Source organism: Equus caballus, chromosome 11 (genome assembly GCF_041296265.1).
Source record: "Equus caballus isolate H_3958 breed thoroughbred chromosome 11, TB-T2T, whole genome shotgun sequence".
Taxonomy (NCBI): domain Eukaryota; kingdom Metazoa; phylum Chordata; class Mammalia; order Perissodactyla; family Equidae; genus Equus; species Equus caballus.
Genome location: NC_091694.1, coordinates 34,058,648 through 34,083,416, shown reverse-complemented (window position 1 = coordinate 34,083,416; position 24,769 = coordinate 34,058,648). Strand labels below are relative to the sequence as shown.

The 24,769-nt window shown below is 37.3% G+C and overlaps 1 protein-coding gene across 10 annotated transcripts in view; it reads right to left on the bottom strand.

The window, feature by feature from the left end:
- RPS6KB1 (ribosomal protein S6 kinase B1) overlaps positions 1 to 24,769 on the bottom strand; it is a 45,031-nt gene that overhangs the window by 4,724 nt on the left and 15,538 nt on the right. For 3 of the 10 annotated variants that reach the window (XM_001503753.5, XM_070227526.1, XM_023652926.2), the window contains exons 5-14: positions 12,341 to 12,488; positions 10,211 to 10,268; positions 8,670 to 8,770; positions 6,761 to 6,851; positions 6,484 to 6,574; positions 5,867 to 5,974; positions 5,502 to 5,564; positions 5,252 to 5,329; positions 2,916 to 3,023; positions 119 to 231 (exon numbers count right to left, since the gene is read on the bottom strand). In XM_001503753.5, coding sequence (XP_001503803.1) covers positions 119 to 231; positions 2,916 to 3,023; positions 5,252 to 5,329; positions 5,502 to 5,564; positions 5,867 to 5,974; positions 6,484 to 6,574; positions 6,761 to 6,851; positions 8,670 to 8,770; positions 10,211 to 10,268; positions 12,341 to 12,488 — 959 coding nt within the window. Of the gene's footprint in view, positions 1 to 118; positions 232 to 330; positions 2,404 to 2,915; positions 3,024 to 5,251; positions 5,330 to 5,501; positions 5,565 to 5,866; positions 5,975 to 6,479; positions 6,575 to 6,760; positions 7,806 to 8,669; positions 8,771 to 9,330; positions 9,584 to 10,210; positions 10,269 to 12,340; positions 12,489 to 24,769 lie in introns of those variants that run through there. The other 7 variants (XR_011423290.1, XR_011423291.1, XR_001381173.3 and 4 more) reach the window with 7 other exon arrangements.

Genomic DNA, 24,769 nt, shown 5'->3' with positions numbered 1-24,769 from the left:
GTCTCAATCAAAGAGAATATGACAGATCTTTCATTTATGTAACTTGGCATAAATTTGTTAAGCAATGCTCTTCTAGGTTTTAAAAAAAAAAAAAGGCAGAATAACAAAATCTGAATACCTGACAGGTGTTCGTGGGCTGCCAATAAATCTTCGAGGTGATCGGATTTTTGGTTCAAAGGAAAACTTTTCTTTTACACTTTCAAGTACAGATGGAGCCACATATGTAAAACCCTGAAAGACAGTTAACAGTGGACTACAGAATGGCATTTTGTCACACATCAAGAAAATGTGGTTGTTCAGTTTCTGACACACCAACACAACAATGCACACCTAAAATCACTGATCTGTATACTCTCCCATCTCCTCAATCTCATTTCATATGTTAACTTCTTCCAGCCATTTCTTGAGGCACAGACCTCAAGAAAGCAGAATTCTCTTGAGGCCCATATGCCAGCAAACAAAATTCCACTCTATTGAAAGGAGTAGAACAAAACAGAAAATGTAGGCTCCACATTAAAATGTTAAATACCAAGATAAATATAAAGAAAATTCGACTGTTTCTAGCCACATGCATATTAGCAACTAACACTATCACCCCCACAAACAGTTTCTGATTATTATGCCAAAGTAAAAATAGAATTCTCTGACTTGGTACGTGTGATCTTTCTGATTTTACACCAATGATTGGACAGATTTATATTTTCTTGATGAATAAGGGTCAGCACTGTGAAAACCCTCACTTGTAATAGGCAATAATGCAGTTTTGTTAGCTTTAGTTCTTTCTTGGATCTTGCTATTTCATCAGCTGTCATTTCTCTTGCTGTCAATGTTCATCCCTTTAAAAATCAGTCCTCCACCCATCTTCCTTTCTATTTATTATTCTAGTCACTATGAGTAGGCAGTATGAGTTACAGAAAAAAACTCAATAAGGCTCTGGGTGAAGTCCTAAAGAGTGAGGCGCAATTCTGTAGAGAATACACTTTGTGACAGCTACACGTGGACATCAGAGGTCATTTCCCCACAAGTTCTCATGGGCTAAAGCTGTACATACCAAGAAGACCAGGCTGTGCCTTAATCATCTTTGAATTTCCTTAATTCTGTGATAGGAATTTATTTATTGAACTGAAGTTGCTACAACCACAATCTCCAGGTAAGTGGGATCTATTTTATTAATTTTTAAAGACATCCATTTTATATACAGAATTCTGGATACAACCTAAGAAATGAATTGCTGTTGTTTCATTAGTTAGCCAATTTATTATGAAAAGTTCAACAATACTTTAAATGGCAATGAAAGCTTAGCTATATAACTGTTGCCACCACAAGTTTGGATTTCTTTATAGGTAGACTGCTTTTTATGGGGGGAAAATTGTCAAACTAGTTGAAACTCTACAATGCCCGAGGAAAAGGTCTCTATGTTAAATCAAAGATACAAATTCCACATCAGTAGAAAACAAAATTCCACATTCTAAGAGAAAAAAAGAACACAAAGCCAGAATTAAAATGAATCATGCCTACTTCCCTAACTGAACATGAGAGATTTTACTAAGGGGAATACACTGACTTTGCATCATGTAGACATAAACTTAACATGCATTCATCTTTCATCTCTTATGTAATTAAAAATACTGTAAAATTATAATTTGTACATATGCTCTATTATTACATAATGATATAGCCAAACATTAATAGAATTATTACTATTCAATAGTGTTTACTCAAAACCATACTGTAGTATGGCGAGTTTGTTTTTTAATTCTGCCAGCATTTTTTTTTTTAAGCTTTTATTTTTTTCCTTTTTCTCCCCAAAGCCCCCTGATACATAGTTGCATATTCTTAGTTGTGGGTCTTCTAGCTGTAGCATGTGGGACACCACCTCAGCATGGCTTGATGAGCGGTGCCATGTCCACGCCCAGGATCCGAACCAGCGAAAGGGCCACCACAGCTGAGCGCTTGAAGTTAACCACTTGGCCATAGGGCCAGCCTGCCTAATTTTGACCACACAATTTTTGCATTCTATGCTAACTTTAGAACTTACCCTCTCCAAAAGATACAATACTACTGTGTGTTATACTGTGAGCAGTATAAAAAAAATGCTTGAGAATTAAGTTAATGACAAACTCAGTGAACTCAGAAACAAATAGGGGGAAAAAAGCCCAAACTTCCAAGTAATAATTTTCCCCGTAGTCCATTCTCCCTAGAAGCAGCCAAAAAAGAAGTGACAAAGGATAATGACAAATGACAAAGGATACAAAATAAGACAGACGTTCATGTGACATATAAGTACAGTAATAAAATAAACATAAGCATATAAGATACTTAGGCAAAATAATATGCAATGATGGTCATCAGATAGAAATTTATCATTTTGTTGATCAAAATCTAAAAGCTTTGCTCTTCTACCTGAGGAGACAAGGCATAAATCAATACAGATACTTCCACAATGAGGATTAATTTATTTACCATTGCATATGAACCAATATATTTTGATGTCAAATATTCATAATTAACAGGTTAAAAATTGCCTACAGACTTATGTTAAGAGTGCCAAAACTCTGTAGCTGTTTCAGGAATAAAATAGTTAAAATAGCTCTCCTCCTACTGCTATGGCTATGTAGCTTTATGTTGAGATGCTAAGCCAAACATCATTTTAAGTCAGTGGCCCATCCAAAAAATGAATCACACACTCATACTCTAATTGCTAAAATGGAATGTTAGATTATGAGAATCAATTTGCTAACTTACTGATAAAGTTATAAGGGGATAACTCAAAAAAAAAAATAGCACCCCAGATTATCTAACATGAACTGCAAAGCAAGCAAATTGAATTTTCTCATTGAAAATGGCTTTCCAATGAAAAGGGCCCATCCTCATACATGCATTTCCCATGGCTACATGGAAATTCTTTCACTTACCAGAAAGACCTGGTTGGCACTTTCACTGAGAGTTGAGTCATCTGGGCTGTCAACAGGTGTCTGACGTGTAAACTTTGAATCAAACTGACTCACATCCTCTTCAGATTGCTTTATAAAAAAACAAAATGATTAGCAAACAATGAATAGTCTATATTATATTTATCAATCAAATGCATTACATACATTGGAGAAGGAACTAGATAAAGAGTTTTTTCACACGGTTTGACTACAATAAAACATCAGAATTGTCTTAGGCACAGACTAAAGAATAAATACATTTGGAAAGTAACTAACGTCAAATTTTAAACATCTATTAAAATAGATTTTAGTACACAGTTATTCCTATTAAAAATCTGAATATCAATCTTTCCCTCTCACAAAGCTTCAGTGTGCCTAGTCCACTGGCTAAGTCCCTTCTTAGAGATAATTTGTTTACCTGGCCACTGCAGGTTTGTAATAAATCTGAAAAACTACTGAAGCAGAGTTTAAATACAAAACACTTTTGTAAGATGCGCTAGTTAAAATTTCTTCCCATAGCTTATTTCATTTCTTTAGATTTCTCAAGGAGCAAAAATAATATTCTATTATTCTACTCTGCATGAGAAAGAATATTATCATCTAAATCTAACCACCAGATCTATTTCTTTAATTCCTTCTCTCTGAAACATCAGACTATGTGGTCATGTCCAAAGAACTCAGGAACCAACATGAAGCACCAGCCAGTATCCAAAGATGGGAAAAGTGAACATCAATAAAAATAACGACAATAGACTGAAACACAAGTATGCTCAAAGACGAGCTCAATTATACTGAAGAGAAAAAGCACACAATTCATTGGTCAATTTTTGGAAGATGCTAGGGAACTAATTCATTATTTTGAAAACTGGGACAGAAACAAACATTTACCCTGCCTTTCCTGAATGAACTGTACCTCAGGTAACCAAACAACTAACCTAAGAGTTTCTCTTTATGGGAGAATTCCAGCTAATAAATAAAGAATGAATAAAAGTATTAGAATAAGACAATTTTGCAAACTCCTAATGAAATCCTGGACCAAGGACAGAGTTTCTCAACGTCTGCACTATTGACGTTTTGGGGCTGATAATTCTTGTTCTAAGGGGCTGGCTTATGCATTAGAGGATGTTTAGCAGCTTCCCCGGCTTCTACTCACCCCTAAGTATCAGTAGCGCCCCTCCCTAAGTTGTGACAACTTGTCTCCAGATATTGCCAAATCAACCCTGCCTGAGAACCACTGATGTAGGCAATGATCAATGACCACTAACATCCCTAAAAGATATACAAATATACATTGTCTCCTGATCAAAATATACAGCAATAATCAATGACCACTAACATCACTAAAAGACATACAAATACACATTATGTCTCCTGATCAAAATATACAACATCAAACTGGAGTAGGGAGGGATCCTAATCCAATATGACTGGTGTCCTTATAAAAAGGGAAAATTCAGACACAGACCTGCACACAAGGAGAATGTCGTGTGAACATGAAGGCAGAGATTGGGTGAGGTGCCTACAGAGCCAAGGAATACCAAAGATTGCCAGCAAACCACCAGAAGCTAAGAGAGGGGCATGGAACAAAGTGTTTCTCACAGCCTTCAGAAGCAACCAACCCTGGCAACATCTTGATCTCAGACTTCTAGCCTCCAGAACCATGACATAATAAATTTGTGCTAAGCCACCTAGTTTGTGGTACTTTGTTACAGAAACCCTAGCAAACTAATACATGTACATTCTGTATTTTGAAGAAGAAAATTTCCAGAAAATCAAATTTAAAATAGGGTTGAATTGGGGCTGGCCCAGTGATGTAGTGGTTAAATTCGGGCACTCTACTTTGGCAACCTAGGATTTGCAGGTTCAGATCCAGGGCATGGACCTACACACCACTCATCAAGCCATGCTATGGCGGCATCCCACGTACAAAAAATAAAGGAAGACTGGCACAGATGTTAGCTCAGCAACAATCTTCCTCAAGCAAAAAGAAGATTGGCATGATGTTAGCTCCGGGCCAATCTTCCTCACACACAAAAAAATAGGGTTGAACTAGACAAAACAAAGCAAAGCAAACACAAGTTCCAACTACTTGAAATATTTAATTGTCTTGGGCAACCAACTTAAAAATAGTTAATACAGTCATTGCTGCTGGCAGTAGTTCTTGAAAAGGCTGTACAGAATAAAGATTCTGAAGAGAAGAGAGGATAGACCAAAGTTTTTTGAACTGTTAATAAATACAGTATTTCTGACTGCTCTGAGATTTTCTTATTCTAAAAAAGTACCAGGTCCCTCAAGTTTAGGCTTTCGTGTGTGCATACCAACAGAGGTTTAAAGGGGGGCTCCACCTTCCGAGCCAGCAGTTCTTCCCAATTAATATGTCTGAAGAATGGATGAGCCTAGAAAGAAACAGCAGGAAGAAAAGACTTCACTGGACTGACAAATTAACTGCCTATCTGAAGTTACCAATCACAAAATAAGCCATACTTAAAAGCAACTACATACAACCTTCACAAATACATAAAATTAGCATTATCTTCCCCTCAAACCACCAAACATGCCAATCCCTACTTGAACTTCTCCAGCGTCCCCAGGACCAGCTCCAAGACGAGAAGCAGCATTTCTTTTCAGCAGCTTTAGGGAGAAAAAAACATTGATGAATATTAAGTCAAATCAATCATTTTTTCTTTACAGAATTTTCTTATCCATTTTGCCTTGAGAAAATATGACATTAATTACTACTAAATACTGTTTGGGAGTAAAAAAAAAGAAAAATCTGCAAACAAACAAATTTATGCTTTGCCTGCAAACAATTGTAGGCTTTTTTGTTCAATATCTGTGTAAGATTCTTTATTCAAAATGTATGTTCACGTCTATCCATTTAAATCCTTGTTAAGTTGAGGCTTACGGTGTCAGTGCCTATTTAAGAACCCTACCTTTTTAAGCAGATCTCTGGCTTCTTGTGTGAGGTAGGGAGGCAAATTGAGTTTACATTTGAGGATTTTGTCAATTGTTTTCTTTCTATTCTCCCCAGTGAACGGGGGCTGAGAGTAGAAGAGAGTGAGAAAAATTAGCATATAAAATAACCAAATTTTAAATAACAGAATTATCCATTTCCTGAATTAGTCAGTTATACATAGAGATCAGAAATGTATGCTGTGATATGGGCTGATTGCTAAAGACCTCTAGTTTTTATGCAGCAGGACGAGAAATAGCAATGTCCTGGAAGGAACTAGGTTCCTACCATCAACTTTGTGTGATAATGGTGAGCCATGTGATTTTATGCTTCACTTTCTCCATTTATAAAATAAGGACAGTATCTATTTTGCAACTATTTCACAGGACTGCCATGACATAGATCATTTAAATGAAAATGTTTTAAAAAGTACTGGGGGCCTATACTACCACTAATAAAGTATTATTAGTGCTAAGTTGTTGAAAATAACTCCATTGGTAACATTTTCAAAAACCACAGGAAAGGTCTCTTGCTATAGTGATTTAATAACTACTCAGCACAGACCATAACACATGCAGCTTTTAACTGTGCACCTACTGCTCCAGTCAGCATGTCATACATTAATGCTCCCAAACTCCACCAATCCACAGCACGATTGTGGCCACTTCTCATCAAGATTTCAGGGGCCCTACAATGAGAAAAATAACACACCTAAAAAATTCACCCATTCACATATCACCTGAATTAGAATTTTAAAAATAATATATGCAGCCAAATGATGCTACAGAATAAATTTAGTACACTATTACTTAAACCAGGTAAAAGTTAGCTATTACCCCCAAACCAGTTACATTTCTTTCAACATGCAGCTCACATGTATTCTATTGTTCCACAAAATGTATGTGTGACTGTTCCATCATGAATAGATTCTTTGCATAGTCCAAAGTCTGTTAGTTTCACATGACCTACAATGAAAGATTATAGCATGGTTATTATGAGAAATCTAAGTATGTGCAGTGTTTTTACGTATCATAAAAGACAACAATCTATCCTTCCTTACTTTTTCTGCCTTAAAATTTTTTTTGAAGATATCAACAACTAGTAAGGTGCCATCCATAAAATGGGATGCTAACTCTTTAAGGCTAGGGCAGAGTCATCTTTTGCCAATGATATAATATATCTAGTATAAGGAAAGTAAAGATAGAGGAAAAAAGTGAAACAGCTTGTCTAAGGCTCTAGCTTTACCTATACTTAGAATCCTCTACCATCCTGAGAAAGCAAATCCTGGGAAAACTTGATGAAGTCTGGTTTAAGTACACAGACCCTAATAAAGATATTCTGCACCTTTTAAACAAAGGTGTGATGCTGTACTTCAAATATATAGCTTTTATCACAGTGAACTATGGCTTGATAGTTCTTAAAATAGTCTCAGAAACTCACTATAACAAGTTAGCTTATTCTGTCAATTGCTACCAGTTGGAAAAAGAAATGAAATTGCTACATGGCATGGGACCATCATCTCTGATCCAGAAAGTGAAAAACTCACCACCTTACACAAAGAACATTTCAGTTCAAGTTTAGCTTTACTGAAGTGTCATTAGACATCCAGTGGTTCAACAACTCCAGGGACCCTATTATTCCAGGTTTATTTCAGAGAAAAGAAAAGGCAATGGCCTATTGATTCCAATGTAAATGTGTACTTCACTCTGACAAACAAGAAGAACTATGACCTTTATTTTCACAGAACCACCTCACATACTCAAGGTCATGGATCAAAGAAGTTGACTAGTCACTTCCCTATTCTATCCTCTGCCTTAGAATTCAGAATCAGAATCCACGTTTGGGGGAAGTCGGCAGAACTGAGAGGGTGGGAGATACATAGATTCCCATGATGTGCTTGGTTAAGTATAGCATTTCTCCTAAAAAAATAAAAAGGAAAAGAAAAAGCACAATTTGAAACATTTATACCGGCATCAGTTGTCCATACACCATTTTCTGTCTAAGAATTTAAAACCATTAACTACCTCGTGCATCTTTTTGTAGACATCTAAGGATCAGCAGCAGCTACCAGCTCCCCACATACCTAGTTGGCTGGTTGCTCCTTTGGGATGTGAGTGAACTGCCAAGTCTACTCAGCCCAGATTACTCTCGCATAAATTCAACTGTCTGTGGCAGCATGCAGTTGTAATCAAGGCTCACTTCACTGTACCTATAGCTATATAGAATATTAGTCTGTCTGATTTTTATGTTTGTCGTCACAAACAAACAGCAAGAGTAAACTGATGCCTACTAAATATTTATTTCTAAGGCTACATCAAATATTTTGGTTCAGTTCTAATCCTTTCCTTTTTTACAGCATTAATAAAATTTATCATAAAAAGCATTGCTTCTAATATTTATGTATTTTCATCATTAAAGAAAACTCAATTTGTAAACTTAAGATTCACTTTCCAATTTAAGGAAAAAACCAAAATCAGTGTTTGGACTGGCTTTTGGCTCACCACATTTTATGTAAGGATTTCAAAGGAATGACAAGCTATAAAGAGTAATGATTCAACCAGAAAAGGCAAGTGAGTGGCCAGTTATTCTCAACTCCCTCTAATCTCATCAACCCTAAGTACCTAAATACTTAAATCTCAGCAAGTATCATGATGCCATAAATTCTGAGGGAGAAATGTCTAATAGTAAATACATGAATATGGGGGTTTGAAAATGATCATGACCTGTGTGGGAGGATTTTAAGATGATTATTTACTACAGAATTGTTTACGGTATATCTCCACCTTGGTGATTAAGCATGATATTCTCCGGCTTCAGGTCTCTGTAGATGATCCCCTTTTGATGTAAATGCCCCAAAGCCATGGAGATTTCTGCCAAGTAAAAGCTGGAAACAAAAGTGATTTAATAAAATTAAAGAGTAATCTACTCAAAGCAGTTTATGTATGGAGTAAAATTCCTTGAAAGAAATAAACATGCACCAAAGACCAAATTCGTGGGGGTAGGGGTGGGTATGGTGGAAAGAGATGGCATAGGATGCTGCCAAAAGGCATGGAGACATTTATGTTTCACTTATTTGGCAAAACTATAAAATGTTTTATTTCAGCATTAGAACATGCTGCTAAAATTGCAAAGAAGTCCAGAATATGCCAAACTGTCACTGGTCATGTTTTGTTCTGTGTAGTAATTGGGCCAATAGTCATCACGACCAAAGCAAATTTCTCCCACCCACTCCCAATTTTAAAATCCCATAGGAAATAGGAACTTTGTTATTCTCAGAGATCAACTGTTAGTTTGAAGATACCTTATAACCTGACCCTTAGAAACCCACTCATCCCTTACTTAATACAGCTGCATATTTATATACAGCTCATCCCCACAGTATCTGCCCGCCCTCTTGCCAGCCAGCCCACAACTATAAACTGTGTGACACTCAAATTTATCTACCTCAAAAGAATAAAGGGCTGAGTCAACCCTGTCTGGATTCGAAAAGCACAAGGCACTGCAATACTGGCTGCATAACAATGTTGCAATCCTGCAGATTACTCCAGGATGGAGAGGGTGTGTCCTAGAGGACTGAGGCAGTTTCACAGCCAGCAGGACCACAAACACAGCCTCCAACATGGCTCAGAGAGCCTCCTCCAAAAAAGGTAACTTCATCCCTAAGGCTCTTAAATGCAGCTTCTGTGTTAGAAAAGGCCTGAAATTAAACAATGGAATGCAGTTTGGTAATTAAGGTAGAAAAACATTGAAGTGTTTTCTATTCAATTAATGTGTAGGATAAACTGATTTATTTTTACCCAATACTGTCATCTCACAAAAGGATGTGTATATTTTTAATTTGAAGCAGATGCCATCTTAAGAAATAGGAGGGTAGGTCCCATCCTGGCCATAGAATCAATCCACAGCTGATGTGTGCAGGTTTATCACCTCCCTAACTGCACCTTGGGAACTGGAAAGTCTAAAAAAAAGAGATGATTTCTGATACTTTCCATTGTTCCACACATAAAGTTTCACTGGAAAACCACACTCACCCAAAGCCAAGGCAGACAGCTTACCAATTCAAGGAAAGAAAGCCCCAGTGAGAATGGTTCTGTTAGGAACTGGCGTGAAGAGCGTTCCACCCAAGGCCTGGGGGCAAAGGAATGATGTGACCTCCAATAACTGCCCAGTCCCAAAGCTGCTTCTCCCCCTTGAAGTCCTGAATGACTGACTGGCTCCAGAACAATTTATTCAATCATTTGGCTGCCCACAATGGGAACAGGGCTTTGCTTTTAATTACATAAATTATTACCTGAATCGATGCAAAAACAAAAATTCCACTTACCAGGCTGTGTCTTCCATAAATATTCCCTCTCTTTCCAACTGCATAAATAATTCTCCTCCTGTAAAGAAAATAAAAAGAGATTGGAAATAAAACAATCTTTTTCTAACTGATTTCCAATAAGAGGGTTTGTGGTTTCCTTTAACCATAGTTAAAAAACATCAGCCCCTTAAAAATAAAAACAGATCCTAAAAATTATAGGCTTAAAACTAAGTCCCCAGGATTCTATTTTTAGCAGTGCTCTTATTCTTACGTAAAATACATGAGTTTTGGAATTCCAAATATTTTGAAGTCTATAAACTTCAAAATATTTATAGATTCCAAACCTGAAGTAAAAATGTTAGTATATAATTAAACCACCCTTGCAAATTAGTGAATACCCATATTCCATATTTTCAGCACTCTTAAACTGGATGAACCTGGCAGCAGTGTGATAAAAAGCATGCCATGATTTGAGTATCAAAATAAATAATGACAATAAAAAGTTATATTCCACTGAATAATCTCAGAATCCATGAGTCCACAATAATGTAAATCAATGAACAGATAAAAACATTTTAAAATGGGAGAAAAGACAAAGTTCTTTGTTACAGTAGAATGCCAAATAATAAATGAAGGAGGCATGATGCAATAAGAAAAAGCACTTGGCAACCATAATAGATAATTGTTTCAGGCAAGAATCAATGGATGCTAAAACTGTACGTGAAAGTTTGATGAGATGAGATACTTTGAGATTATTTAAATATCTCCTCAAGATACTTATTATAAAGGGAAAACTTCAGCAGGGAAATAACTGGCAGACACCACCTTATACATGTGATCAAAGTTAACATCAACAGTAATGGGATAAAGATAAAAATGTCATGTACCTCCTGATCCGATACACAGAGAAGGACACAATGTCACTTTGATGGTCCTCCCAAAAATGCATAACCTGAATCTAATCCTGAGGAAATACCATACAAGCCCAAATTGATGCTTTCTACAAATAACTGGTCCATACTCTTCAAAAATGTCAAGGTCATGAAAGACAAAGAAAGACTGAGGAACTGTTCCAGACTAAAGAAAACTAAGGAGAGATATTATGCTATCAATGTTAATTTCCTATTTTTGATAATCTTAGTATAGTTATATAAGATACTGTTGTTGGTTTTAGAAAATATACACTGAAGTATTTGGAGGTAAAGGGAAATCATGTATGCAACATTCTCATGAAACAGTTTAGAAAAAATTACATACCTGTATTCATGTGTGTATATACAAATATATACACACATACATATATATACATGTGTGTATATACAAATATCTACACACATACATATATATACATAGAGAGGGAGAGAAAGAGAAGGAAGAAACAAAACAATTGTGGTAAGATGACAACACTTAGGGGATCTAGGCAAAGGATATGTGGGGATTCTTTGAAGTATTCCTGCAACTTTTTTGTGTAAATCTGAAATTATGTCAAAATAAAGTTACAAGAAAGAAATGGCAACAGTCACAAAAAACTTACTAAACTCTGCAGCTTTCTGTTCCATGTTACAGGCTATTGTGAAATCTCTGTTTTTCAGAAAACTCAAGTGTGTCTGCTGGAAATAGATATCTGAAATCTACAAATGATATCAGGAGCAACAAGTTCCCAAGAGGTGGTAAGCCCTAGAAAATCTGGATGACTTCCAATGTAAACTGCATAATCTACCAGTAAGGCTACATTAAACCAAAAAAACTCTTCTGTTTAAAGACACAATTCCAAATATCTTAAATATTCTAAGTTTTCCATGTCAGTTTAGAAAGAAACACATTAATGGTTTATTTACAGTACCTTACCCAAGTGGAGTCAATGTGATGGCTCTGTAGCAATTGGGTGTTATTTTGTTAAGTAATTGATTACAAAGGGGTTAAGATAAAATTTTACAGATGAGGTAAAAACTTAAAACCTTTAAAGTTTCCTTCATATTTGTCTGCAAAAAGAAACATTTGGTCACATCTGAATTCCTTATGTCAATGTGTTTGTCAATTTTAAGAACTATTTGACCACATTGGGAAAAAGCATTTTTCCACTGGAAAATAATCTTTTGACCCAGCTTCTGGAGCAAATGCAAATAATTACACCAAACTGTGTGTACTGACCGCTGAGATACTCAAGGATGAGGTAGAGTTTTCCACCAGTCTGAAAGGCATAAATTAAATCCACAATGAAGGGATGCTTTACTTCCTCCAGAATATTCCGTTCTGCTTTTGTATGAGCTGTATCTTTAGCATTTCTTACTATCATTGCCTAAAGGAAAAGAGATGATCTATAAGAACAAAATAGTAGACATTTTTATTCTACAGTAAAAGGAAAATCTATCTTGTGCTTTTGTTTTTTGCCAATATTAAACTATTCATCACAGCTCCCATGAGAGTTTGAGATAGGGTAATGGAAGGCATTGACTTCTTATATATATCTGCACTGTTCGGATTTTTTGCAGTGGACATGTAAATAAAACCCTAGAGATACTTTTTTTTAACATAAACAGATCAAATTTATTCATATATTCATTAACTGTTGAATGTCTACTATGTTCCAAACTCTGTAACAAGAAAGCAGAACTAACAGGTCTCTGGCCCATAGGAGGCTAAAGTCTCAGGCAAGAGATAAATCAACCAAGGTAAGCTATATGGGTGAACAGGGGAACTGCACCTGACTCGGCAAGAAGAATTCCTGGAGGTGATGATACCTAAGCCGTATCATCAAAAGTTATTAAGATGAAATGCGGAGGCTAAAAAAAGGGCATTCCCAGTGCAAAAGGGGCCTGACAGAACAGGACATGTCTAGGGACTCTGTAAATAGTTGAGTATAGTTAGAAGTGGTTAGAGATTAGGCTGGAGATGTAGCTGGAGACCAGGAAATGGAAGGCCTACACATCTAGGCAAAAGTGTTTGAATCTTATCTTAGAGGCAGAGGAGAAATGTTGATGTAAGGGAAATGAAGAACTCTTGGCTTTAAGAAGGACAGTTCTAATAGTAGTGCAGAGTTTTAGGGAAGAAATGAGACCAGTTAGGAGGCTAGTACAGTAAACTAAGCAAGAAGTAAGACCTGTAACTAAGAAAATCAGGGTGGAAATAGAGAAAGGGAAAAGGTCCATTATTAAGCACTTGCTGACTAACTAGATATGAGATGAAATGATACCATAGTTTCTGCTTAAGTAATAGGATAAAGAATGATGTCATTCAATAACAGGGAATGGAAATAAAGAAAAAAGTTTTGGGAAAATGATGCATTGTTTTGGACACGTTAAGTCTAAGTGCTAGGACTAAGTTTTGGCACACTTCCAGTAACAAAAAAAGCATATACACAAGGTTATCAGTTGCAATATTCGTTGTAAAAGTGAAACAATAGAAACAACCTAAATGCCCATGCACAGGATATTGGCCGAAAACCTATGGACTATCTACCCAATATGTAAGAAAGCTATAAAAAGAATGAGGAACATCTCTATGAAAGCAAGATGCAAAAGAGCATACACGGCACAGCAGTATACAGAGTATGCTACTTTTTGTGTAAGAAAGGGGAACTAAGAATATAAATGTATCTGCTTATATACGCAATAACGAACACAACCAAGATAAACCAAAAGCTAATGACAGTGGAAAGGCAGGAGAGGGAATGGGACTTTTGAGTACAGCTTCTCAGTAAAAGTTCAAGGGTTTTATCATTCATTTTTTTCTTACCTAAACATCATTACTGTGACTATAAAATGGAGATTTTGAATTCTGAACCATGTTAATGTTTTATACATTCCAAAAATAAAATTCAGTCAACAAGATTGGGGGAGGAAAATAAAACTGAATACAACAGAAAAACATAAATTTAATTGAATATTACATTGATAATTTTACCACAGAAGGAGAAAAAAGATATTTAAATAACTTGATACTGCACACAGTCAGTGGTATATACATAACAAAAATTGCAGAGAAATCTTAAACCACACTTGGTAGGTTTGTAGCTGCCAGTAGTATTGGTATTATAATTCTCAAGCTATTATGCATATATTGTACAACTGAGCAAATGAGTAAATTTATTGATGTTGTCACCTGGCTCCTCACTGTGGAAAAATCATGATGCAAATATGGACTGAGGGAAGAAGCAGCCTATGGAATTAGACTGGAATTAGGGATATCAACATGAAGCCATGATTTAAAGCAAAAACTTCCTAGTGCTGTCTACTGAAGGAGCCAGAAACAATGACAGTTTAGTAGCTATCAACCCAGATCTTGGTTTCTCTACCAAAAGAAACCAGGTTTCCTTGGAGAAACAGCTGCTTCTAGGCCAGGGTCAGGGAAAGAGCAGGGTAAACCTGGAGTACTCACTGTACCAGAAAGTAAGGAACTACTCAAAAACTGACACTGATATGCTAAAGGACACAGACACCATCCTAATAGAGCTCTCTCTAGCAAAATTTGGGACAATTTGAGGAGCAAAACAAAAAATGAAAGAAATGGATAACACATTGAAAAAAAAAAACATCCATACTGACTCCTTTTAAAAATTAAATTGAAAAAAGTAAGTACGGGGACTGGTCCGATGGCATAGTGGTTAAGTTTGCATGCTCTGTTTCAGCAGCCTGGGGTTTGCAGGTTTGGATCCCAGGCACAGACCTACACACTGCTCATCAGCCCATGCTGTGGTGGCATCTCACATAAAAAATAGAGGAAGACTGGCACAGATGTTAGCTCATGAACAATCTTCCTCACCAAAAAAAAAAAGTAAGTAAGTATGAAAAGCTCTTCTTTACAGAAGAATAACAACTAATATAGAAAAAAATGATAAAAATAGAAAAGTTTCCATTTTATAACCACCATAGTAACATTTGACTTGGACAAGAAACAATAGATGATAAAACTACTGGGTAAAAGATTATTAGGACAGAATATTCTCACAGTCTCTATCATTCCATAGATACTTATTAATTACAAAGGGAAAAATGTATCTGTACAATGGAAAGTCTGAAGGACACCACCTTAATCAAGTGATAAAACTCAATCTCACCAAATAATGGGACAGACTGACATAATGTGCTTCCTGAGCCCAGGCAGTGAGGAGACAATACTCCTGCAAAATACTGCTGCAAAAAGTATTTAACCTAAATTTACAATTTAAATGTTTTCAGGAGGAAACAATGAAATATATCTAAATTAACAGATACCCTGCAAAACACCAGGCCTGGAGACTTCAAAAAATGTCAATGTCAAGAAAGACAAAAAATGGGTGGGGATTGGCTTTAGAGTAAAGGAACACAGGGACAGAACAACTCAATGCAATGTGTGATCCCTGATTTAATCCTGGATATTAAAAACAAAACAGCTTTAAAGCATATTATTGACACAATTGGGGAAGTCTGAGAACAGACAATGTATTAGAAAACAGTATCGTATATCAATTGGTTATGTGTGAAAATGCCCTATTCTTAACAGATACCATAATAAAGAATTTAAGGGTGAAGTGCTATGATGTCTACAACTAACTTTCAAATGGTACAGCAAAAAAATAAAATAAAAAATTTGAATATACATACATTTATACATATGGGGAGAGAGAGACAGGTGGGATGGAAAGAGGGAGGGGCAGACAAAGAAAACACGGCAAACAACAATTGGTGATCACTGCACTATTCTTGAAACTCTTTGTGAAAAATTTCAAAGATATATTACTTTTTAACTGCTCAGGAGATTTAAATTTTTTAAATTAAGTAATTTTGAGAAAGTCTGAGAAGCAAGGGACTAAGAGATAAGATAAAAATTAGTAAAGTAGAATCATAGAAGTCGAAGGAGCAGAGTTTCAAAATGCTTGGTTAATAGCTTCAATGCAACAGAGAGGTAAACTAAAGATGAATTAAGTAAAGACCATTGGATTCAGCAATTAGGAGACTGGTGGTAACCTAGGGGACAAGAGTTTCAATGACAAGAGTCAAGTCAAAATATAGTGAGTAAAAAAAGAATAAAATATGACTTCTCAAGAAATTCAGCTATGAAAAGCAAAGAGGGTAGACACTATAGGGAAACCTCAAGTGAAGGATCTGTTTTGCTAAATATGGCAAAGACATGAATATATTTAAATAAAGAAGTCAGGACAGAGGATGGAAACACAGAGAGAAGTGAGAGAGAAAAGACCCTGAATAGGCAGAAAAGGATGGGATCCAAAACATAAAGAGAAGGCTTAGCCCTGGAAAGGAGGAGGAAGACATCTCCCACTATGACTGGAGAGAAGGAAGTAAAGACAGGTAAAAACGAAGATTAACATGGTATTGAGGGTAGGGATTAGAACAGGAAGTCAAAGGGAATCACATGTGACAGCCTCAGACAGGAAGAGAGGCAATCTGCTGACAGGAGTAGAGGGATTGACAGTAAAGGCTCTGACAGTTGTAGAGAATGGAAGGAGTTGTCTAGGGAAATGTAGAAAAATGATTGGTGAGAAGTGATTTGGGGACTATTAAATTGCCCAGCAGCAATGTACATGTTTGTGTGATTTCTGCCAGTAATGCTCAGTAGCTGAAATACAGATAAAGGAGCATTAACAACTAAATTAAGATTAGGACTTTCCTGAACATAAGGTCAATGGGGCTAGCAAGTGACTGAAGTGGCAGATCACGTTAATTAGACTGGATTCATTATAAAGTGAAATAAGAACAGGGCTAAGAACTTGGGGGAAAAACAGAAAGATCAAAGAAACAAAGAGCTTAGGGTCAAAGACCAGGCATTGTGGGAATAAAGAAGTGAGAAAGTTATTGTTCTAGTATAGCCCAAAATGTCAGAGGTGGAGGATACAGCCCTGGGGGCTGGTGAAGTGGAATGGAGGTGAAAGCTGATGGAGTTGAGATAATCAATGAATTAGAAGGCTAGGCTACTGATTGTTTACTTAATACAATTTAATATCCAGTATAACAAGACTTGGAAGTGGGGGGAAAAAGATGGATAAAAGGAAAGAAAGGTTTAAACCCCAAAGTAGAAAGGGTTTTGACACAGGTAGAAGAGTAACTGTAAGAATAAGTTTGTCAGTTCTTCCCTTGAATATACAATAAGCAGAGTGACAGGCAGAGACTACATTTGTCTCAAATGCTGAATCCTAGTATCTAGCATGCCTGGCACATTGCAGGTTCTCAATTGGTTCAATAAAAGAATGAAAGACGTATGACCAATCTGTGAGCCACAAGCGTTTGGCCAAAGGCTCTAAAATTTATAGTATGGGCTGAACTAGTGCCATGAGCAATAGTATTTTGCTTCCAGAGTACATTTTTATTGCAACTGGTAGGATAGAGAGATAGCTGTTGGAAATAGTCTTTCCTCAATATTCCACCATGAGCAAATACCCAAATGATACCATTCCTGTAAGAAGTAAACAATCCCAGGAGAACTGATAAATCCAGACAGACTGTCCAGATACAAACAACTCGTTTAAGACATGAGGACACCTGAGGCCAGCCCTGTGGTGTAGTGGTTAAGTTTGGCATGCTCCACTTTGGCAGCCTGGGTTCACGAGTTCAGATCCCAGGTGCAGACCTACACCACTCATCAGCCATGCTGTGGCGGCAACCCACATATAAAGTGGAGGAAGACTGGCACAGATGTTAGCTCAGGGTTAATCTTCCTCAACAAAAAACAAAAAAAGATAAGGGGACACCTGATTCTACTGATTTCATCTTCAAGGCTGAAAAGAAGTTTATTCTTACCACACTCAGGTCAAGAGGGTTGGTACTCTCTGCTTCCAGAAAAATAAAATCAGAAGGAAGAAACTCAAAGGGAGTATACAATCATCTTACCTAGGGATTTAAAAACTAAAACCCTGGACTTAACCCTAGCAACCTCTTCACCTTCATAATTTTACTGTGAGCTTGTTTTCAGGGACAGGAAGGAAAAGAATGAGGCAGTATCTGATTCTCTAGAGAGGCTTAGGAGAAAGAAAAACCCTGAGAGTGGGAAAGAGTGGTAACTAAGCAAAAGGAGAGGCAAGCAAGTTAGATCTTAGATACCTGGGCCCAAAAAGGAGGCCTGACATTTAGCAGTAATTAAGTCTATGGGTTTTCCAATAAACTGCGCCCACCAATCATCAGCGAAAAAAACCCCAACACCCGCTTCTTTTCATTGATGATACCTGTGCCAGAAATGTCCTTTACTCAAGATTTAATTATGGTCAGCTCTGATAATCAGGCATGAATAAGCAACATATCAAAAGGAATGGATTACTCTAAAAATCTTCACCACTAATTCTTTCAACATTTCTAGAACAAATATTATTATATTGTCTCCAATTCTACACTGAACATGTCTTGCAGATAAAAAAATCATTAATCTCAAATGATTCCAATGGGAGAGTCAGATAGTAGTTTAATCCCTAACTTAATGACACAGAAACTGATGTTTAGAATACCTAAATTGCTTCTTTAAGACAATCACCAATAAAGTTGTGGTCACAGAATTTTTTCCTTAGCTTTTAAATTAAGAAGTCATTTGTACTGATTAAGTGAAAATCAGGAAGAAGGTAAGGACCAAAGTATTACAAACCCTATAATTTTTTAAAAAGTCATTTTGAGGGCTGTTCCTGTGGCCTAGTGGTTAAGTTCAGCAAGCACACTCCACTTCAGTGGCCTGGGTTCAGGTCCGAGGTGCAGACCTACAACACTCGTTGGCAGCCATGCTATGGAAGCAACCCACATACAAAATAGAGGAAGATGCTAGCTCAGGGCAAATCTTCCTCAAGCAAAAAGAGGAAGATTGGCAAGAGATGCTAGCTCAGGGCAAATCTTCCTCAGCAAAAAAAAAAAAAAAAGTCACTTTGATTAACTTGTAACATAGTTTTCTACTGAGACTTGTTTTAAGATAGTGGGATCTTGGGCCGGCCCAGTGGCACAGCAGTTAAGTTCACATGTTCCACTTCGACAGCCCAGGGTTCACCAGTTCAGACCCTGAGCACAGACATGGCATTGCTTGGCAAGCCATGCTGTGGTAGGCATCCCACATATAAACTACAGGAAGATGGGCACGGACGTTAGTTCAGGTCCAGTCTTCCTCAGCAAAAAGAGGTGGATTAGCAGCAGATGTTAGCTCAGGGCTAATCTTCCTCAGACACACAAAAGAAGACAGTGGGATCTTTTAAGATTGAAACTAAAAGAACAAGATACCAAACACACATAATTCCTCTTCAATAAAACTAGGAAACACATGTAACTCTACCCCTCAGAAGGTGAAGACAGGGGCTGGCCCGGTGGCGCAGCAGTTAAGTGTGCACACTGCGCTTCTCGGTGGCCCAGGTTCCTGGTGTGGATCCCGGGTGCAGACATGGCAGCGCTCATCAAGCTATGCTGTGGTAGGCATCCCACATATAAAGTGGAGGAAGACGGGCACGGATGTTAGCTCAAGGCCAGTCTTCCTCAGAAAAAAGAGGAAGACTGGCAGCAGATATTAGCTCAGGGCTCATCTTCCTCAAAAAAAACAAACAAAAAAAAAGAAGGTGAAGACAGAGCACAGATAAAGCAATGGTATATGACTTAGAGAGTAGTATGATCAAATCTAAATGCCTACAAAGACGAATAACTCAAAAGAAGTTGAGTCTATCCATAGAACCCAAACAGGTTCAAAAATTGGAGGCAAAAAATAAAAAAAAGAAAGAAAGGAAAAAAATTAGAGTCATTAGGAACTGCAGAAGGCAGAAGGTGGAGGACTAAATATAGAGAGATTATCTGAAAGTCTGTATAAGGAACAAAATAGACCAACAAGGTTCCCATCCCCACGCTAACCAGCCAGGAAACTACTGCCTGAAGAGGTGTACTCTCCAAAAAAAGAAGTGAAGAATCAGATACAGTCTGCATGTTGAAAGGTGAGATCTCCATGTCCTTTCTCTCAACCAGCTCCAGAATGCTTTTTCTAGGCAAAGGAGTAGTGGATCTTTCTCAACACTAACTGATCCATACCAGAAAAAAGACCTACAGACACTGATATTTGGATGTTCTCAGTCAACTGCCAGCTAACCACGTGACAGCCCTACAGAGAAGCCTACACACATAGAACTTCTGATTAGCTTTTCAGAGTTTCACTCCTAAATATAAAAATCAATGCAGGATACTAGACATCTAAAGAAGGCCTTAGATATGGAAGAAAGAGACAAAATCAAAGTCAAGGAAAATAGGAACTTAGAAAAGAGACAATTCATGGAACAAAAGAATATTTCAAAGAATTATAATTAAAACTCCCAGAAAGATGAGAAGATACTGTACTCATAAAATGGGTTGCTTTAAAAAGAAAAAGTAACAGAAAGAGCTCTGGGAAACCACAAATATAACAGCTAAAAAAAAAATCAGTAAACAGATTAGAAAATATAGTTCTACAAAATTTTCAGAAAGTGAAAAAGACAAAAAAATGGACAAATGGAGGAGAGGGGCAGAGCAAAATGGCGGGGTGAGCTGACCCGGGACTCTCTCCTGTCCAAACTACAACAAAGGATTGGAATAACTGAATTTCAGCCAATAATCCTAATGCCAGACCATCAGAAAACTACAGAAACAAGAAGACGGAGGATGGAGAAGCTGCAGCAGGCCTCGGAGGAGCTGGAACAGGGTAAGAGAGAACTTCGCTCCCTCCCCTAGAGACTGGGATCACTGCGGTGGGTGAGGGAAGGAGTGGGGGAGGGGCCACGCGACTGGGGGATCACCCAGGACTCCGGCCACCAGTGCAGTGGAAACCTGCTGATGGGGAAAAGCTTCCATGTGTGGGGACCCCATCAAGCCAGGGCCCCGGGAGACCAGAGAACGAGAGCTGATCTGAATCCAGATGGGCATGCGAGAGAAAGAGTCCCTCCTCCCCCAACCAGCACTGGACGCCATCTTGCCTGAAGGTGGAGAGCTCAGAACACGCGGATCTCGACCCCTATCTAGTGATGACAGGCTGTAACTGGAACTGAATACTACCATCATGCGCAGAAACCGCTCCTCTACCATCCAGCAATTTATAATAGGTGCAGACCAGAAGGAAAACAATAAAAACACAGAATTAAGTCCTGAGGACTTAGAAATATGTAAACTAAGTGAAAATGAGTTCAGAGCAGCTATCATCAAAAAACTCAATGAGGTAGAGGGAAAGATAGAGAAACAAGTCAATGAGTTCTGGAGTTACTTCACAAAAGAGATTGAAACTATAAAGAAGAATCAAACAGAAATACTAGAGATTAAAAATACAATGGACCAGATAAAACAGAATATGGATTCCCTGAATGCCCATGTAGACACCATAGAGGAGCAAATTAGCATAATCGAAGATAGACAGGCTGAATGGCACCAGACAGAGGAAGAAAGAGAACTAAGGATTAAATAGAATGAGAAAAATATCAGAGAAATAGCAGACTCAATGAGGAGAACGAATTTAAGAATCATGGGAATTCCTGAGAATGTGGAAAAGGAAAATGGAGCAGAAAGTGTGCTTAATGAAATTATAGAAGAGAACTTCCCAAATCTAGGGATTGAGGGAGAAATGTGTGTGGAGGAAGCTTTCAGATCTCCTAGATTTGTCAATGTAAAAAGACCTACTGCAAGGCATATAGTAGTAAAAATGGCAAAAACGAAAGACAAAGAAAGAATACTCAGGGCAGCAAGACAGAAGAAAATAACCTACAAAGGAACTCCTATCAGACTTTCAGTGGATTTCTCTACAGAAACCTTACAAGCTAGGAGAGGATGGAGTGACATATTCAAAACTTTAAAAGATAAAAATCTTCAGCCAAGAATACTCTATCCAGAAAAATATCCTTCAGATATGAGGGAGAAATTAAATCTTTTCCAGACAGACAAAAGTTAAGGGAATATGTAACCAAAAGTCCTCCACTACAAGAAATCCTCAAGAAGGCTCTCATATCTGAAAAAAGAAAAACAGGGAGAAAGGGGTCACAAACCACAGAGTAGGGAGACAGATAGATAGAACCAGAATAGGACAGCAAATATTCAACTACAGCATTAGGATAAAGGTAAGGAAACCAACAAAGTAAAGACGACCTTATCACTCTAACTACAAACTCATAACACGAGTTGGAATAAGAGATGAAAATAATAATTTAGGAGGGGAAGAGCAAAGGGACTAAATCAGTCGAGGCCAAGTAAGTAACAGACCACCAGGCAATAGACTTTTAACAGACATATTATATACGAGACTCTAAATACAAATTTCAGGGTAGCCACTAAACTAAAAAAACAGAACAGAGCCACAAAACATAAACAAGGAAAAATCTAAGAAACCCAGCATAAGAAATTGCAGAAGTCAATGGGTAGGCTAACACACAAAGGACAAGAAACAAAGGTAATGCAGGAAAACCAGACAACAAGCAACAGAATGACAGCATTAAGCCCACATGTATCAATAATCACCCTCAATGTAAACAGATTGAACTCGCCAATAAAAAGACACAGAGTGGCAAAATGGATTAAAGAACAAGATCCAACAATTTGTTGCCTCCAGGAAACACACCTCAGCCCCAAGGACAAACACAGGCTCAGAGTGAAGGGGTGGAAGACAATACTTCAAGCTAATAGCAAGCAAAAGAAAGCAGGTGTTGCAGTACTTATATCAGACAAAACGGATTTCAAAATAAGGCAGGTAAAGAGAGACACAGAGGGACAATATATAATGATCAAAGGGACACTTCATCAAGAAGAAACAACGCTTATAAATATCTATGCACCCAACACAGGAGCACCAAGATTCATAAAGCAACTATTAACAGACCTGAAGGAAGATGTTGAAAACAACACAATAATAGTAGGGGACCTCAACACCCCACTCACATCAATGGACAGATCATCCAGACAGAAAATCAACAAGGAAATAGTGGAGCTAAATGAAAAACTAAAACAATTGGACTTAATAGACATATATAGATCACTTCATCCCAAAACAGCAGAATACATGTTCTTCTAAGTGCGCATGGAACATTCTCAAGGATAGACCATATGTTGGGAAACAAGGCAAGCCTCTACAAATTAAAAACAATTGAAATAATAACAAGCATCTTTTCCGATCATAATGCTATAAGGCTAGAAATTAATTACAAGAAAAAAGCTGAGAAAGGCACAAGGATGTGGAGACTAAACAATACGCTACTGAACAAGCACTGGATCATTGAAGAAATTAAAGAAAAAATCAAAAAATACTTGGAGACAAATGAAAATGATAACATGCCATACCAACTCACATGGGATACAGCAAAAGCTGTATTAAGAGGAAAATTCATCGCAATACAGACACATCTTAACAAACGAAAAATACCAAATAAGCAATCTTAGACTACACCTAACCAAATTAGAGAAAGAAGAACAAACAAAGCCCAAAGTCAGCAGAAGTAGAGAAACAATAAAAATCAGAGCAGAAATAAATGCTATGGAAACAAAAAAGGCTGTAGAAAGGATCAATGAAACAAGAGCTGGTTCTTTGAGAAGATAAATAAAATTGACAAACCCCTAGCAAGACTTACAAAGAAAAAAAGGGAGAAAGCTCAAATAAACAAAATCAGAAATGAAAGAGGAGAAATAACAACAGACTCTGCAGAAATACAACGGATTATAAGAAAATACTACGAAAAATTATATGCCAACAAAATGGATAACCTAGAGGAAATGGATAAATTCTTGGACTCCTACAATCTCCCAAAGCTCACTCAAGAAGAAGCAATTTGAACAGACCAATCACAAGGAAAGAGATTGAAACAGCAATCAAAAACATCCCAAAGAATAAAACCCCAGGACCAGATGGCTTTCCTGGGGAATTCTACCAAACTTTCAGAGAGGATTTAATACCTATCCTTTTCAAGCTATCCCAAAAAATTAGGGAGGATGGAACACTTCCTAACACATTCTACGAGGCCAATATCACGCTGATACCAAAGCCTGACAAGGACACCACGAAAAAAGAGAACTACAGGCCAATATTGCTGATGAACATAGATGCAAAAATTCTAAAGAAAATTTTGGCAACCAGAATTCAGCAATTCATCAAAAGGATCATACATCATGATCAAGTGGGACTGATACCAGGGACACAGGGATGGTTCAACATCTGCAAATCAATCAACATGATACACCACATCAACAAACTGAGGAATAAAAACCACATGATCATCTCAATAGATGCAGAGAAAGCATTTGACAAGATTCAACAGCCATTTATGATAAAAACTCTGAACAAAATGGGCATAGAAGGGAACTACCTCAACATAATAAAGGCCATATACGACACACCCACAGCCAACATCATACTCAATGGGCAAAAACTGAGCGCCATCCCCCTGAAATCAGGAACGAGACAAGGATGCCCTCTATCACCACTCTTATTTAACATAGTACTGGAGGTCCTGGCCAGAGCAATCAGGCAAGAAAAAGGAATAAAAGGAATCCAAATAGGGAGGGAAGAAGTGAAACTCTTGCTGTTTGCAGATGACATGATATTATATATAGAAAACCCCAAAGAATCCATTGGAAAACTGTTAGAAGTAATCAACAACTACAGCAAAATTGCAGGGTATAAAATCAATTTGCATAAATC